At 45.2% G+C, this 17,063-nt stretch overlaps 3 protein-coding genes and 1 pseudogene across 3 annotated transcripts; 1 reads left to right on the top strand and 3 right to left on the bottom strand.

Annotated features, from left to right (window-relative positions):
* Window position 1: 1 nt before the first annotated feature.
* On the bottom strand, window positions 2–3,271 carry LOC101755048 (2-succinylbenzoate--CoA ligase, chloroplastic/peroxisomal). The gene is made up of 10 exons (XM_004972881.4): window positions 2,995–3,271; window positions 2,840–2,912; window positions 2,548–2,722; window positions 2,343–2,441; window positions 2,137–2,234; window positions 1,734–1,927; window positions 1,520–1,647; window positions 867–1,237; window positions 567–775; window positions 2–405 (listed from the first exon to the last, which is right to left on the bottom strand). The coding sequence occupies exons 1-10, from the start codon at window positions 3,252–3,254 to the stop codon at window positions 279–281; spliced, it is 1,734 nt and encodes a 577-aa protein (XP_004972938.1). The 5' UTR covers window positions 3,255–3,271; the 3' UTR covers window positions 2–278.
* Window positions 3,272–3,564: 293 nt separating this feature from the next.
* Window positions 3,565–5,852, bottom strand: LOC101753305 (60S acidic ribosomal protein P0). The gene is made up of 4 exons (XM_004972876.3): window positions 5,373–5,852; window positions 4,469–4,567; window positions 3,994–4,386; window positions 3,565–3,895 (listed from the first exon to the last, which is right to left on the bottom strand). Exons 1-4 carry the CDS (start codon window positions 5,697–5,699, stop codon window positions 3,755–3,757), a joined length of 960 nt encoding a protein of 319 aa, XP_004972933.1. The 5' UTR covers window positions 5,700–5,852; the 3' UTR covers window positions 3,565–3,754.
* Window positions 5,853–6,979: 1,127 nt separating this feature from the next.
* Window positions 6,980–11,362, top strand: LOC101773299 (annotated as a pseudogene).
* A 995-nt stretch (window positions 11,363–12,357) lies between these two features.
* On the bottom strand, window positions 12,358–17,063 carry LOC101752895 (BTB/POZ domain-containing protein At1g30440). The gene is made up of 4 exons (XM_012847074.2): window positions 16,663–17,063; window positions 15,417–15,486; window positions 14,078–15,304; window positions 12,358–13,129 (listed from the first exon to the last, which is right to left on the bottom strand). Exons 1-4 carry the CDS (start codon window positions 16,719–16,721, stop codon window positions 12,524–12,526), a joined length of 1,962 nt encoding a protein of 653 aa, XP_012702528.1. The 5' UTR covers window positions 16,722–17,063; the 3' UTR covers window positions 12,358–12,523.

The raw sequence follows: 17,063 nt of genomic DNA, 5'->3' as shown, positions 1-17,063 counted from the left end.
ATTGAAGATGAGTCATAGATATCATAATTCACCAAGAATCGCATAGATCGTTTTCAGATTTGTGATAAACGAGGTTGCAAAATTTATGCACTAATGCCCAGAAAGGCAGAAAAGACTCTAACCTGATCAACTACTGAATTACTGAACTACATGACATAAAATAGCTCAAAAAAGGAAGGGGAAAAAAAGAACACATCATTGAGACGCCAGGTAAACTCAAGGCCTCAATTCGAAGTGAATCGAGCCACGTTCAGAAAACCGATCTTTGCCTCAAGAATCTACAAGTTGCTGGGTATTTGCATTGTTGCTAAGATTTCCCTCTTCAGCTCCTCTCTTCTGATTTTGCCTGTACTGGTCACGGGGAACGGCTGCGTCCACTGATAGTACGACCTTGGTACCTTAAATCTGTTACACAGAAAATTGAGAACAGTGATGAACTGATGATAGCTTCATTGATAAGGAATATTTGTTCTCAAACATTGTTCGGGAAAAAAATGTTCTCAAATAGTTCTGCATTCGGTTTAAAAATGGCACTATGTTCTCGGAGGAATATATGATGAGATCACCTGCTCAGTTTTTTCATCCTACAGTGGTCATGAAGGATCTGAGAAGACACTTCTTTGGCTTCGCCTTGGTTCTCAGCTCTTGCATCAACCCACTTCCAGCCATCCCTGATGCTAACACAAGCAATAACTTTCTCACCAAGACGACTATCCGGTATACCAACTACCACAACTCTAGCTACTCCAGGGTGCTGGGACAGTATCAATTCAACCTGAACAATTTTCAGCCGTTACATTGTCAAATTAAATGTTATAGTTGAAGATTGAAGAATATGTTGAATCGAGTAGTTATGGAACAAGCACCTCTTCTGGGTATACATTTTCACCTCCAGTTTTGATGCGGCCCTTTTGCCGACCCATGAGCCACAGATTACCTGCTTCATCCATCCATCCAGTGTCACCAGTGTCCAGCCATCCATTCCTGACACAATCTGATGAATCCACCTTGTTGTTTGCCCAGTACCCGACCATGGTATGCAAGCCTCTTGTTAAGATATTCCCAGTTGATGAAGAACTAGTGTTGTTACCATCCAAGCCGATTTGTATCTCGACATGGGGTGCTGGTTTACCGACACAAACGCCCCCAGAATGGCTGCCTGGTTGGTTCTTGGGTTCTAGGAGTTTCGGATTGTTGAGAACCATGAATGTCAGAGATGAGCAGGCCTCAGTCATCCCTGTTGAAAAGAAGGCACTATTTTTTTTTAACAGCAGGAGCACTGCTATACCATTTTAAGGAAAAGAAGCATCCCAAGTTTTACAAATGTGGTTAACATCTTAACATGAGGGATTTTGGAGTAGATAAATGTGAAATTAAGGACAAGAATCTAAATGTGAAGAGTCATTAGCAACAGAATTTTGGAGTTCATGAGGATAAGGTATGACGAGGAGTAGGTTATGCTTGCAAACAGTAACAGTTAAGGAAGTCCAGTGTAGTGGTAATTGGTAAGAAGACATACCATAAGCAGAGAAAATAGCAGCATGGGGAAATAATTGTGAAGCTCCATCCATCAGTTCCTCAGACAATCCACCACCACCATTCAGAATCTTGGTCACTGTCATCGCAGAGCCTGATATCCTCTCTTTTCTGGTTGAGAAAGTCCCAACAAGTTAGTGACTCACCAACAAATTGTGGATTCCTAGACTTTTAAAAATTCGAGCAATCTTCCGTACCGAGCATAGGACAGTAGATCAGCCATGATCGCAGGGACAGTGATGAAAGAAGTGACTCCATATTCCTTGATGGCATCGAAAGCTGATTTGGCATCAAATTGTGGTATCAGGACATGACAGCCTCCAGCCATCAGGATGGCCATACATGAGGAGATCCCTCCTATATGGCACAGAGGCGCTGTATGCAGGTAGATCTGCAGATCAACAAGGGCAAACATTCAAGTACAACACGTATTATTTCTTCTGAAAATGATATCTAATTACATTACCATGTCATAAAAGTTTTTTCTTTTTTGGTGATTTATCAAGTTGCCAACTACAGCTACTGAGCTACAGCCTACAGGCCAATGCAATTTTCAGGGGAAATCTGTTACACAAAAGTACTTGGATCCTGAAAGCATACATCATCCTCACCGTAGCCAACAATGGCGATCTTCGCTAGGGATTGAATGATCAAAGATGTATGGCTTATCGCTACACCCTTTGGTCGTCCAGTAGTACCTAAATCAGAACAGCTTATCGCATCGCATCAATTATATGAACCCAGTTTCAATTCAAACCGGGTACACAGCTTGAGGTAGGAAATCAGCACAAAGTCTGGAGATGTACCAGATGTGAAGCATATCAAAGCAACATCCCTTGGAGCCGACACGGGTTCCATCGCCGCATCCCATCTCACGCTCCTCTTGACGCGATCAACTGATACGACTGAAACAGCATGTATGAAGGAAGAACATGAGCATGTAAAATCACCAAGCTTCATACAGATCAACCCAACAGGAACAACAGGTTCCAGCTCCAGCCAAATCCTTACAGTCTGCAGCGTGGCCTGTGCTGCAAGTGTCCCCCACCCCCAGGATGAGGTAGAGGCCAATGGAAGAACACTCGTTGCTGCCCGTCAGCCGGAGCGCCCAAGAGCTGAAGCCGCCGTCGAAGACGAACGCCGTTGGCCGCACGAGCTCCAGCGCCTGCACCGCCTCCTCGAAGCTCTGTCTCACAAGAAAAATCAACTGCCGTTTCAGATGGTGAAGAGAACTAGTTGAGCAGTAGCTGCTGAAACTGAAGATTACTGAAAATCAATTGCACGAGAAGAAGAAGGTAGTTACCCAGCGGTAGTTGAGAGGAGCGATGATTGCTCCGACGTAGGTGACGGCGAGGAACAGGTCGACGTACTGGATGCTGCGTGTCAGAGAGGGCACAAGAATGGTTCAGTGAAACCCAGTACTCAGCTTTGCCCGCCGCTCCGGCTCCCCGCACGTACCTGTTGAAGGCGACGACAGCGACGACGTCGCCGGGACGCACTCCGCGCCCGGCGAGCCCGGCGGCGAGCCTCCGCACGCCGTCGGCGAACTCCGCGCCGGTAAAGCTGCGGCCGCCTGAGTCGACGGCGACGGTGGCGGCGCCGCGGCGGGCGAGGATTCCCCCGAGGCACTGCGCAATGTGGCCCCGCGCCATCGCCGACGACGCACCACGTCGCCTCCCTCCGTCGGCGGTCGTGTTTTTGTACGCGGGTTTGCACATGTGGCAGCCAGCGGAGAGGGTTGCGGCCACAGACGGCAGGTAACCAGATCGGGAGACGACCACGTTGTCACGTTGTTGATAACATTTTCCTTTTTAGATCACGTGTTGATATCATGCAAGAGAGGTCAGCTTGAAGATTCGTAATACCTGGTCCATCAAACATTATTTGATTTAGGTGATCTTGAAGATTCGTGACACCTTGACCATCAAACATTATTTGATTTAGGTGAACTTGAGAGCATGTTGCTTTGCCTGTCAATCTTGCCAATTTAAAAGATCATCTATGTCAAGGATGACACAGACACAAACAAATAGGACACGGGCAAATGCTTAACATAACCAGATTCCCATCGTCGATTACACACTACTAGAGACACAACTGAGTTCTTTGTCTACTAACAAAAAACATGATACGCTAACTGATAAGATGACAATACTTTGGTGGTGCTGTAATAAGAGAAAGCCTAAAGCCGCAGCAGCATAGACGGATGTGAGCAGCTCTAGTCGTCGAACAGGCTGAAGCCCATCTCCTCGTCCGACTCCTCGGCAGGCTCAGGCGCCTTCTCTTCTTCCTTGGGAGCAGCGGCCGCGCCAGAGCCCACGGCGGCAACAGGGGCAGCAACGGCGAACTTGCTCGGATCCTGCAAGCCAAAAGCATCACAAGATTAGGACCTGCTTAAACACTTGCAAAAATACAATAATCGCTGGCATACTCTCTCTGCTGCACAAAGAGGATTACCTTGAGGTACTCCTTGATCTTGTCAGCATGCGGGTACGAGTAGTCTGTCTCCACAGCAACGGCAAGCACGTTCTTGTACCCATTGATGAACATGTGGGGGGCAGCAGCAAGGGTCGGGTACGAGAGCGCCAGGGAAAGAGAGGCAACCATGGAGACACCAGTGGCAAACTTCTCAACCAGGTCGTCCTCAGTCAGGTCGAGCACCTCAGGGCTGAAGACAGACCCATCCTCGTAGACATTGACGATCTGAAGACCATACGAGAAGGGGCGGATACCCAGCTTGGCAAGCAGGGCAGACTCGGATGAGCCCACCTTGTCACCCTTCTTGATCAGCTCCACAGGGGTGATGATTTCCACAGTACCCTTGTTAATCTTGGTGGGGATGTTGAGCACCTGGAACAAACAATAGGTTTGAAATTCTGATGTTGGTACTTCCAGCATACTGTTACAGAGATGTATTTCCTCCAATGCTCACCTGGAAGAAAGAGGTCTGGGAGGGATCCAGACCAGTGTTGCCAGGGGGGACAACAACATCCACAGGAGCAACCAGACCAACACGAGCAGGAGCGCCAACCTGTATTATGGCAAAACAAAACACAGTCAGAACAAATTGACATGATGTATTCTACAAGAATTACCGATGTTCTTATTAAGCTTCTGCCATACAGCAATAATGCCTGAGACAAGAAAACCAATGAAGTGCAATGTACATACTTCAACATGTGTTATAGATTGATGAACCTCAAAATACTATGCATCATAAACTAGAATGCCACTTGACATGCCTCTTCTCAATATTTTAATGAGAAAACTGTTATTTTCAATGTATTAACAGACAGTCCAATATGAATTTTGATCTACTACGAACAGTAGCCACAAGCCCTACAACATTAGTGACAGAGCAATGCAACAGATTACAGAACATACAACTTTTACAGAGTAAAAACTTTTAAAGCCAACTAAATACCTGTTTCAAAGCAGATAACAACCCGAATTCACAAAGAAGAATAGCAAGCACCATATACCTAACAAGATAGTATTCTGAATCTGCAACCCCCAAACATCCCAACAACCCAAATCTGCTACAAAAACGCAATGTACAAGTAACCTACAAGCACATATCAGTGCATCTTAATTGGCAAGCAGCCACAGGCAGCACAGATTGAACTATGAACATCACATCAATAAACTAGGTGTGATGTATATATAAAAAAAACTGGTGATGTGAATTTGGATCTACTGTGTGACAAGAATCCACAAGCATCGCACAAGAGAGAAACAGCATACAGAACAGTAGAAAATCGCGCTGTTTCTGAATCGCCCAATCCACCATATTCAGAACAACAAAATCGCACGCGAGGGGAGAAAATCCAATTCACCTTGTACTTGGCAACCTCCTCGCGGACCTCCTTGAGGTCACCCTTGGTGAAGATGAGGCCGACGTTCCCGACGAGGAGGTCCATGAGCGGGTCGAAGGTGTGGTTCCCGGTCTTGTCAGCGTACGCCTTGATGCAGCGCCTGATGAGCGTGTTCTTCCCCATGAGCACCACCGAGTCGCCCCTGAGGCCGCGGCGGATGTCCTGGAGCTGCTTGGAGCCGACGTTGTCAGCGAGGGCGATGAGCACCTTGGTGTACTCGTCCAGCAGGCTGCACAGCTTGCGGTCGTACGCCTGCTTCTTCTCCGCCTTGGTACGCTTGATCGCCATCGCTGCTGCAGGGGGTGGGGGAGACGAGACCTAACCCTAGGGGATGGTGGAGGTGGGGATGCGAGGATGAGGACCAAGCCTTCGAGGAAGAGGAAGGGCGAGGCGGGCGGCGGCGGCGTCGCTTTAACCTAGCGGAGGAGAGGCGGCTGGCCGTGGGTTTCTATAGGGGAGGGATGGGGAGGCGCGATAGGGTTTGTTAGTGGGCTGCTGTGGGTGGGCTGTTGCAGTTGGGCCGGGAGGCAAGGCAAATGAGTAGTTGGGCCTTAAGATGGACATCATTATTGAATATTGAGGCAACTGATTTAACTAAAAATTACGAAATTTCTAAACAACACAGGGTGTTAACTCTTTTTTTTTATGTCATAGAGCGCAACTACGTGGTTCCATCGTCTGCTACCAGTAAGGTGGTGTTTAGTTGGCTCAAATGTAACGTAATCTGATTACAGAAGGTAATGAATCCCATTACATATGTTTGGTTGCGGTGGTTTGTAATCAATTGACACTGTAATCGAATCCCTTACCTAAATAATATCTATACAAGCTTGTTACCCCTCCTTCCCCACCGTAATCAGATATAGCACCCACACAGTAATCTGATTACGTTACCAGAGTGTAACCAAACAAAGAGGGCAATCACCCATTCCACCACCAACTACACTGTAATCTGATTCCCTTTGCGTTTACATTACCTTAGCACCAACCAAACACTATCTAAATGTTTACTCTCAAAGGATGCCTGGGGCTGAACCGCTGCTAGTAAAATACATGTGCCTCATCCCTCAGTTCGAAATTAGCAATAATGCACTTTTTGGCTCCCAGAACCTCAGTGCTTAGCGTTTGTTTGCACCTAACCCCGCTCCAAATAAAGCTCTTGCTGCTCACTCTGCGGCCACCATTCCCTGCGTTTCGACTTCTGAATTCTGACCGTGTGTTCCCGTCAGCTCTGCTGGCTGCTCCAGCGGTGGAGTTGTTGCTGGCCTGCATTCCTAAGGTTTTCTTTTCTTTACCTTTTTCCACTAGAGATGAACTTATCCTTGACAAAACTTCAGCAGGATGTATACCCCTTCCTCTTGTTTTTGCTTTACTTGACTGATTGTATATGCATAGACGAGAAAGAGACATTCTGTAGCTTCCAAGAAATGTATTGTAGTTGTACTAAACTACTAACTAGATTTTACTTGGGTACTTATTGCAAGGTTTTCTCCTATTTTCATCCTGGTCGCTAACTTATCCTTTGATCAGAGAACAAGAAGAACTTGTCCGGAGCGGTAGCGAAGAATATGGCAGGCACTGAAGCTGCTACAGACCTGGGCATGAGTTCAAGGAGGTCACAAGAACATGATGATGAGATTGTGGAGGTCGCCCTTGATGTACAGCGTGATTTATTGGCAACCGAAGATGTCAGGGCAGTCGATGAGAGTGAACCGGGGCAATTTGTCATCACTTGGGTCACCTTCGTCATCAGGGAGTGGCAATCTCATGTCAAAGTTAACGCAGGTGACAAATGGGCTAAAGGAAGCTCATGAACTCGAGGAAGAAGGTGCCACAGGCACAATTGGGAAAGAACATTTGGAAGAGGTTGGACAGAAGCCTGTTGCTGTAGCGCTGAAGGGCCTGCAGCTTGTGACTGCGACAGTTGGCCATGCTGATTGGTCTGCAGTGGAGCAACGATTCAACCAGATACAGGTTGATGGCATGCTGCCTAGTTCAAAATTTGGGGAATGCATATGTAATTTCAGCAGTACTGTAGTGAATTTGTATCTCCATACAGTTATTTGAATTTGAAAAATGCTAATACAAGAGTTGCTTTGGATTGTGCAGGGATGGAGGAAGGATCCGAATCCGATGAGTTTTCAGTGCAAGTGTTTGATTCATTATCAAGGAAGAGAGGGATGGTGCCACAAGCGCTGACTAAGGATGAGCTGAAAGATTTCTGGGAGCAACTCAGTGATCAGTGCACGATCTTCACAAGTATCACTTTTCACGATACCTAAACCTAAAAGGTGGAATAGCGATTTTCGAACCATTTCCTATAAGAGAATGGTTTCCATTACTTTGAGAAATAGATTCTATATCAAACTATAGCTATTGCATTAAAGAAGAAACTAATAGAAGTCAAAGACGCGGAATGGTAGTGAATAGAGAAAAGATTCTTCTGATTTTCTTGTTCCTGAAAATATTCTATCTATCTCCTAGACGCCGTAGAGAATTGAGAATTTTCATGTCTTTCAATTCTCGTACTCGTAATTGGAAAGTTACGGAAGGAGATCCATATCTTAAAAACAATCAAGCAAACCCATTGTAAAAAACTTACATTTACTCTTTCTGAGTTCAACAATTTCATATTGCACTTTACATTTGTTATTTTTCTGTTCAGGGTTTTCAAGGATGCTGATGGGAGGATCACATTAGGGGAGGTTAAGGAGGTATGTCAGAAGGCTCGGATTTAAAATATAATATGTTCATGCTGTACATAATTAGGTGCTAAACAAGTGATAATATGCTCTTGCAGATTATTGCATTTGGTGCATCAGCAAACAAACCCCCCATATTAGAGGAACTAGCTGATGAGTACACAACACTCATTATGGAAGAACTTGACCCCGACAACCTGCGATACATCAAGGTCTGTCCATCACTAACCCATGCCAAACCATTAACAGCTCGAGGATCTGAAGGCACTTTTGCTGCAGTCATCATCTCGAGCTGCTGCAAGATCAACTACCCATAGCTTGGAACTTAGTAAAGCTCCTAGCATGAAGCCTGCATCAAACAAGGACACTAGCAACTGGCAAAAGTTCACGTACTTCCTTGAGGAGAACTGGCAGCGCATTTGGGTTATGACTCTCTGGCTCTCAATCTGCATTGGCCTTTTCATTTGAAAGTTCATCCAATACCGTAATCGAGCTGTGTTTCACATCATGGGCTACTGTGTGAGCACTGCAAAAGGTGGTGCGGAGATCCTCAAATTCAATATGGCCCTGGTTCTTCTTCCTGTCTGCCGAAATACAATCACCTTGATTCGATCAAAGACAAAGATCGGAGCTGCTGTGCCCTTCAATGACAACATAAACTTCCATAACGTGTGCAGTTACATTATGATAGATAATTCTGCAATAATCATGCTGTGAGCTACACATGCTAAGATGGATGTTAATTACATTATGTAATATGTGTGCAGTTATTGTGCAGATAATAGCAGTAGGTGTTGCAGTAGGTGTTGGTCTGCATGCAGGTCCTCACCTTACATGTAATTTTCCTTGGCTGCTCCATGCGAGTGAGGCTACCTATGAACCAATGAAGCCTTTCTTTGGAGACAGAAGACCGTCAAATTCTGGTGGTTTGTGAAGGGAACTGAAGGCTGGACAGGTGTGGTCATGGTCCTACTTATGACTATAGCTTTTGTATTAGCCCATCCATGGTTTCGGCGTAACAAGCTCGATGATTCCAATCCCCTCAAGAAAATGACTGGCTTCGATACCTTTTGGTTTACACACCACTTATTCGTTATTGTGTATGCTCTACTCATTGTCCATGGAGTCTCCTTATTTCTAAGCAGGAAATGGTACAAGAAAACGGTAAATATCTGTACCTCATAGCCAGAAAAAATTCTTTTCTGAAATTTAAAAATTACAGAGCAATTGTACCATTGCAGACTTGGATGTACCTCGCTGTTCCTGGGCTCTTGTATGTAAGTGAGCGCATTCTTCGTCTGTATAGGAGCCATAATGCTGTTAGGATTAAGAAGGTACCAAATATTCTATCCCTTAGGTTTTGCCATGTATTTTCCAACTTGCATATGGTAAGAACAAAAGAAAATTTCAGTTAGTGGGTGGTGTGCATGTGCTGTATTTTTTTCATGATACAAGAAACCATCTTACTCTGTAGCATTTTCATTTTCTTTCTAAGAAGTCATTTTTAAGAGTTCTTTTATGGTACACAATACTACTTTAGTAGTGTATATATAGTATACAATTACTACATTGTAAAAAGTGATATTTCAAATGGAATGGTCTTTTAAATATTATGCTAGTGTTAAAAATAAAATTATAGTGATGCCATTTGTGTTCTTTTACCATGATATCTTTATACTACCTACACTACTCATGTATACTGCTCATACCACATGTGAAGGTTTGAGTAGTATACAATTAATCTTGACAGTCGGATGTTTTTATACTAGTCCTTTTCGAACACTAGTACATCCTAGTATTGTGTACAGTAAAAAAGCTCTTTTTAAAAGTTTGGTTTTTCCATTTTTACTTCTAATTTTGTGCGCCCACAGTAGGCTGTAATATATCCAGGGAATGTTTTGGCTCTCCATATGAAGCCACGTGGATTCAGATATCAGATTGGGCAATGTCTTCATAAACTGCCCTGCTGTGGCTCGATTTGAATGGTAGCCAATTACGCCCTTCCTCTATGAAAATGATGTAACTCAACTATGTGATCAGCAGATGATGCCTAAAGTGGACAATTCGGTTCTCTTGCAGGCACCCATTTTCCTTTACATCCGCCCTAGGAGATCGTTCTGTTAGTGTCCACATCCGCACAAAGGCTGATTGGACTAAACGGCTTAAGGATGACTTCGTCAAGGTAATTTGGCTCCTAGGTTTTAAATCAATAGTACTTTTGACGAAATAGCATTGTTTTCTTGAATCACTGGTGCAACAAATATTGTGGTTAAAGTTTGAGAAAAAAGTTAACAGTGTTGCACCTATATATTTAAGAACTGCCGGCCTCCAATTGATGGAAAAAGTGGGCTCCTTAGAGCTGATTTTTCCAAGGGGAAGAGCAACGCGAGGTGAAAAAAAAATACTTTGATTTGTTTCGAAAATGTAGTACAGTAAAAAAAATACATTTCTTACATTCATCTGATCAAGAATCTTGACATGCTCTAGCTGCCCAAAACTCTTCATGGATGGACCATATGATGCTCCGGCGCAAGACTACCAGGAGTACGATGTGGTCCTGCTCATCGGGCTTGGCATTGGAGCAACTCCATTGATCAGCATTATAAAGGATGTGCTTAACCAAATCAAGCGGGGGAGATCCGTTGCCAAGGCCAAGAAGAGGCCCTTCATGACAAAGAAGGCCTACTTGTACTGGGCGACCAGAGAAACAGGATCCTTTCAATGGTTTCGTAGGGTTATGGACAAAGTGGCTAAGAAGGGCAAGATGGAGTGCTTGAACTCCACATCTACTACACGAGTACCGTGTACGAGGGAGACGTCACCTTCTCTAGAGCTAGCATCAAGATGCACTTCGGACGGCCCGAGTGGCCAGACGTCTTCAAACATGTTGCAGAGAACCATGAGAACCAACGCATCGGTTATGTCATCTTGCAATCGTATTATTGAAGTATTAGGAACGTCAATTGACTTCATCACCTACTTAACATCTGAATCCAATTCAGGAGTTTTCTACTGTGGTGAACCCCGCCCGATGACAGAGATACGGAACTTGTCAACAGATTTCAACCAAAAGACGAACACGAAGTTTGAGTTCCACAAGGAGAACTTCTAATGGCACAGCTAACTGGGGAAGCTGGAGCGCGTGCTAGGATTAGTGGGCTGCGACGGGTGTGCATGGTTCAGCCACTTTTCCATTATTGAGAAAATATTCAAGGGAGAGTTTTCCATGTTTCAGCCACTTTTTCTGAACAGCAGGAACAATAATCCAGCTAGTTATTTAGCCATCAAGAATCAACTGGAATTCTTTTTTATTCCTCTCTTTTTTAACAATATGTTTTTGTGAGAGGGTGCGAGGGTGTGTTTTACTCGGTACACGAGTAAGGCTGAGCCATATTTTGTACCGGAGCGTTACATATGTCATCGAAACTTAATGTATTACTACTAAGGTTCTCATACTATCAATGGCATTATTAGGAGAATATCAGTGATTAATTAAGCGCGGTACAGAAGGTACCGCATACTTTGTTGTTACCTATCTATAATCAAAATTTCCCTTATAAAACAATCTATCTATAATCAGATCATAGCTAGGGCATCTGCCGGTATGTGTAGTATATCATGAAATCGTTAGGCCACAGTTTGTAGCTAGTCTGAAGATCATAAGACACTCAAGATTGAAAAAAAAAACCATACGACACTTTCTATTCTACAGCAATAATCAAATTCCAATCTACTAACCTTTTCACTGCTTGGCCGTTTTTCCATCTGGCACGGGGTTGATCTCTTGGGGCCTGGGGCTGCCTGCTTCTCTGCAATCTCGTTGATGGAGCAGCCGTGGCTGCAAGCACCCCTTTCCACTCGGCTTCCCTCCAGAGTTCCGAACCTCCCTTCCCTTGCCGCCTAGGGTTCCGCCGCCTTCGTCGGCCATCTCTCGACCTGGCACCCGACGATCGCCGCCTTCGATTCTAGAAGACGATGCGGGGACGGGGGGGATAGATGGGCTGCGCTTGAAGCCGCAGCGGGCCAAGGCAACTAGGCCCACGTAAGCGGAAGACAACAAACAAATTAGCCCGTGAGCAATTTCGAGCAAATGTAATTTAAATCAGAGCTCTTTTTAAATTTTGTACAAGAGTTAGTTTGGAAATTAGTAATTTCACTGGAATTTCGCAGGCAAATCTTTTGAAATTCATGGGCATTCCTCCAATGAGGTATCCGAATATCCAAGCACTGCTGCAGGATGGATGTGAAAACGGCTTGCATGCAAAAATCCAATGACTATTAAGATGGAACAAAAGATGCTGACAGTGCTATTCATTTTCACCGAGCAAAAGTCAGAAACTTTAGCACAAGATCGATATTTCAGCAGGCTTTCAGTTCATCCTGGGTCTGTACTATATGCATGTAGAATATCTAACAGGTTGACAGGTTCATCTTGTGCTTCCTGAGCTTCAGCTGCGGCGCACCCTCACCGCCGGCACCACCCTTCACCACGGCCACCTTATCCTCGCTCTCCGTCGCCGGCGTCTTTGACGTCTCTGGAGCAGTGTCCTTGTCCTTGGTGCTGCAAACCTGCGGCTTGGTGGTGAGCGCGAACGGGAACCTGTTCTTGCCGACGCTCTTGCTGCGGCCGAGCCGCTCGATGTCCTGCCGCATGGTGGAGCACTCCTTCTCAAGCTCGGCCACCCGCTGCTTCATGCTGTCCATGCCTTCCCGCAGGGTCTGGTTCTCCCTGGCGGCCAGGGGCCAGCCAGCGCCGCCACCGCGGTGGTGCTCGCCAGAGACAGGCATGCCGCCGAGCTGCCGCGAGATGCCTCCATCGAGGGGCTCGGAGATCATGAGGCATTCGGCGATGGAGCTCCGCAGCTGGAGCTGCTCGAAGAAGAGCACCTGCACGATGATGCGGAGCGGGAGGCGCTCGTTCTGTGCCGCATGGGTGCAGGCCTCCAGGGACAGCTTCTGGCAGTCCATCACCCGGCAGAGCTCTTCCTTGTCTGATTCAGAGAGATATGGATGGGCCTATCAACGAAAACAATGCAAAGTGAACTGTGAGCAGTTTCAACAGGAGCATGAACAGTTTATCGCAAGAAGATGGCACACCAACAGTACTAATTACATATGGTTGGCTTGACAACTTCATTGATGGTGATGGAAAATAAAAGCAGTAGCAGCCAACATACATGTGTCAATCATACAAAGCGCCAATCATTTTTTGTCAAATACAAGCAAGATAAATATCTGTCATAAGGATAATGGACAATGGAAAATGCAGTAGCAATCTCAGAATACAGGTGATAGCATTAATGGCTATATATTGATCGGTGGGATACAAATATTATGCCATAAGCAACATCACAGTGCAGCAAAACTAAAAATTCATTAACCTACACAACTAGGGAAAAAGGCTACACATACGTCCACTACATAACTGTTGGAAATATTTGGAGGTGGTCAAAAGGAAAAGAAATGTGCAGAGAGAAAAACGGGAGGGATAAGTAGCGCCCAACTCGGACTCCTCTCGCGCACCCACCTCGCGCCTCGATCGGAGGCGCAACTGATAGTTGGTTGCGGCCCCGAGCGACCCAGCGCTATAAGAAGGGGGGGCCTAACGCCAACGCGCTAAACCCTACGCACACCCCCTTACACGCCTCCCGATCACAGCAGTGCTGGAGTCGCCCGAAGGCTGCCGCCGCACCACCATCGCCGTCACTGGACAGATGAGGTGGAGACCTGAAGGAAGGCGGGATCTACTCCGAGCCAGTACACCTACGGCACCCATCATCCCGGCCTCGTCCACGACTCTAATGGCCGGATCGTCACAAGCTGTGGCTGCTGGTTGTGATTCTAATCCTTTTCTGAGTGGTGTTCATGTTTTAGATGCTAAAGATCCTGTTTTAGATTAAGCTGAGTAATGTAGTTTCCTCACGTGTTAATGGAGAGAAAAAGGCAGAAATAAAATAATGTTACCTTGAGATATATGTCGATAGCACGATAAAGTCCGTCATCTATCGGGCGGGCATAGTCGGGTATAGCGGCAGCCAAAGACCGGAATTTTGGCAGCTTCAAGTTCTCGTCTGGTGCAACTTCAGCCAGATAACCATCAATCAACTTAGCAACCATAGTTATCGGCATTAAAGATGGTGAAGCTAAGATTTGCCCATCTTCACCAAGGCCAGGGGAAGCCCCACCAGTTTCTTGGTCCATTGCCAAGAAATGGTCTACAATCCTCTGCACACAGTCCACATCATATAGTGTTTCTACAGACTCGGAGATATTTGGTATCAAAAGGTCTTCCAAACTGGCCTTGTCTAGCTGCATACCTATCCGTCTCTCCAAGTTGGACAAGCAGGAGGGGCTGGCTTTCAGAAAGATCGCTGTGCGCAGAAGGCCAAACAGTAGCTTGCAAGATGTTACACCTCTTTGGAAAGGCAGCAGTCTATCGATCTCCTCAAGAAGATACTTCTGGTCATCTTCAGAAGGGATGGATGTTAAGGATGTCATAGAAAGACAGTTGCTGACATCACTGATGCTTTTACGCCGATTCAAACCAGGCAAACGCCTTTTGGCATAATGATTAAGGGATCCAACGATAATCTCCTGACTGATGCCCCTGTATTCCATGGCTGAGATGAGTTTTTTGTATAACGGAAGGCTTAAGCATGAGACATCATCATACCACCAATCTGGGCTGCTATTTCTGGGCCTTGCTCCAGTGCTAATACCATTCCACAAGAGGCTCCCTCCAGGACTCTGCATGGGGCCTCCATACTGGGCTACTGGCCAACCAAATAGATCAGGATCACTGCATGATCTAGTTGCAATGGAGTCTACACACCTCTTTATGATTTGCAATCTTTCAGCAATATCAAGGACGTCATCACAAGTTTGAAGTGCCTTGACTGAATCTTTCCAGCTCCTGAGGACTGTTTGGGTAAGGAAGTTCTCTGTCTGTGCGATCAAATTTCCTTCAGACATCTCTTCTGTCATTTCAAGATAATCAGCAGCACAACGAAGGTGTACGACATTGGAGGCAGTCATTTCAAACTTTACACCATAGCAAAACTTAGCAGCTAGTTCAAAAGCCTTTGCTCCACCAGGAATATCAGATAGATCAATGACCCAACTGTCTTCCCCCTTATCAATTTTCTCCCTGATACACCTCTCCAACAGGTCACTTTTTGATAACAGGGGAAACTGAAATTGCCACCAAAATTCAAAGAAATGAGAAAACCAGTTGTGCAAATGCTAACAAAAAATGGTGTGAAACAAAGAAACAGCTGTGTGAATCATTATGGCGAAAATTTACCTTGTGAAGATGGAAAGACTGCTCCCCAACTACCACACTTATATCACTAGGAAGACCAGATGTGCAATACCTGCATAATGGACATATCTGCTATAAGTAATTTTCCCTTTGGATAACTCAATTTGTAGTAAAACATTTATTTGGACAACTTTAACAGATAGACATGCATGAAAACTAGTAGAGAACTCATAAAAGATAATTTTCTTGCCAGTCCTAAGAAGGATCCACAATAGACATCATGTCATGGTACCCCTGGACATGGAACATCTATAGAGTTGTGAGTTTTCGACCTTGAGTTAATTGATATGTACAGTTGCTATTTACAAACATTGAGGCAACAGTCACATTAGTTCTTTTCTCCTCCTCCAAATAGTCAGTTCTGAATTCTTAAAGGTTTAGGCATCGGACTAGCTACTGCAATATGTTATCTCAAGTATCAGACTTGCAGTAGTGAATTTACAAACTGCAGGGCCAGTATGGCAGTATCTGCCACAGAGTACTCAATATAATGTGGTAACAGGGCACAGTGTGAAGAAATAAATTTGGTTAATTTAGTGTTCACCATGTGCATACTTACAAGTATGAACATAAGTCGAGCCCCAAAAGTCAAGAGAAACAATTATTGCACACAAAAAGGGAAATCACAGCTGTAAATACTAAATCAAGGACAAGATCTTCTGCACTGTACACGTCCTATCTACCCACCAATGCCTTCACCTCAATAACTTCAAAAAAGCAGTACAACAAAATGTAGGCATTCATAAATAGATCAAATTTCGCTGCGCATAGAGCACATCAAAATGGAAATCTTGGCATATTTATATTAACAGGCTGTCTTTTCACCAATCGATCACTAGTTCACTACTTCACAAGGCCGTCCAGAAAGGTGTATCAGCTAAAAACAAATAACAAAGTTGTAGTCTTATAGCTGGCTCCCATCTCTTGATCAAAGCCATCCATCAGGAATTAATTAGTATATTATAATGGGAGCCCCAGATGAAGCCAACAGGAAGAGGTTTTGGCAGTGGATGTACGGCAGCTTCTAGTATCATGCATGGCAACTTTCATTCGGCCCATAGACAAATACTAGTGGTCTATGCGGCCTTAGGTATAATAATTGTATCAACGAATTAGTCAATTAAGCACTGCACAAACTAGAATGTAGGCCAAGTCTAAAAAGATGCATGATTGTGCAGATTAGGAGTGGCAAGGCAACATGGTAGGGAAAGCGTGGAGCAGCACATACCATTCCTGCCCTTGCTTCCTGAACACATCTGCTCTGGATCCCAGCTTCTGGCACGCCATCTCGGAGCGGTTCGGCTGCTGCTTCCAAGGACCAGTACAGACTACAGAGGACACCACACTACATCAATGAGCCAGCCGCTGGGTTCCTTGAGATCGAAGGCAGCAAGGTTGCAGCTTTCTTTTTCTTTAATTTTTTTTCCACGCGACTTGAGCCGAACTCTCCAGAAGAACACTGACGAAGGGCACAGTCAGCTTTCCCCCAGCCAACTCTCCAGACTGGAAGCCGCGGCGAAGCGAAGAACGCGCGGTGGAGCGTCAGAAGGCGACGCTGAAGATCCGCCAGATGACGCGGAACAGCCACACGAAGTTGCACATCCGCAGGCGGGAGAGCTTCCGAGTTCT

This window comes from Setaria italica, chromosome VI, assembly GCF_000263155.2.
Source record: "Setaria italica strain Yugu1 chromosome VI, Setaria_italica_v2.0, whole genome shotgun sequence".
NCBI classification, from domain to species: Eukaryota; Viridiplantae; Streptophyta; class Magnoliopsida; order Poales; family Poaceae; genus Setaria; species Setaria italica.
This window is presented reverse-complemented; position numbering and strand designations above follow the sequence as displayed.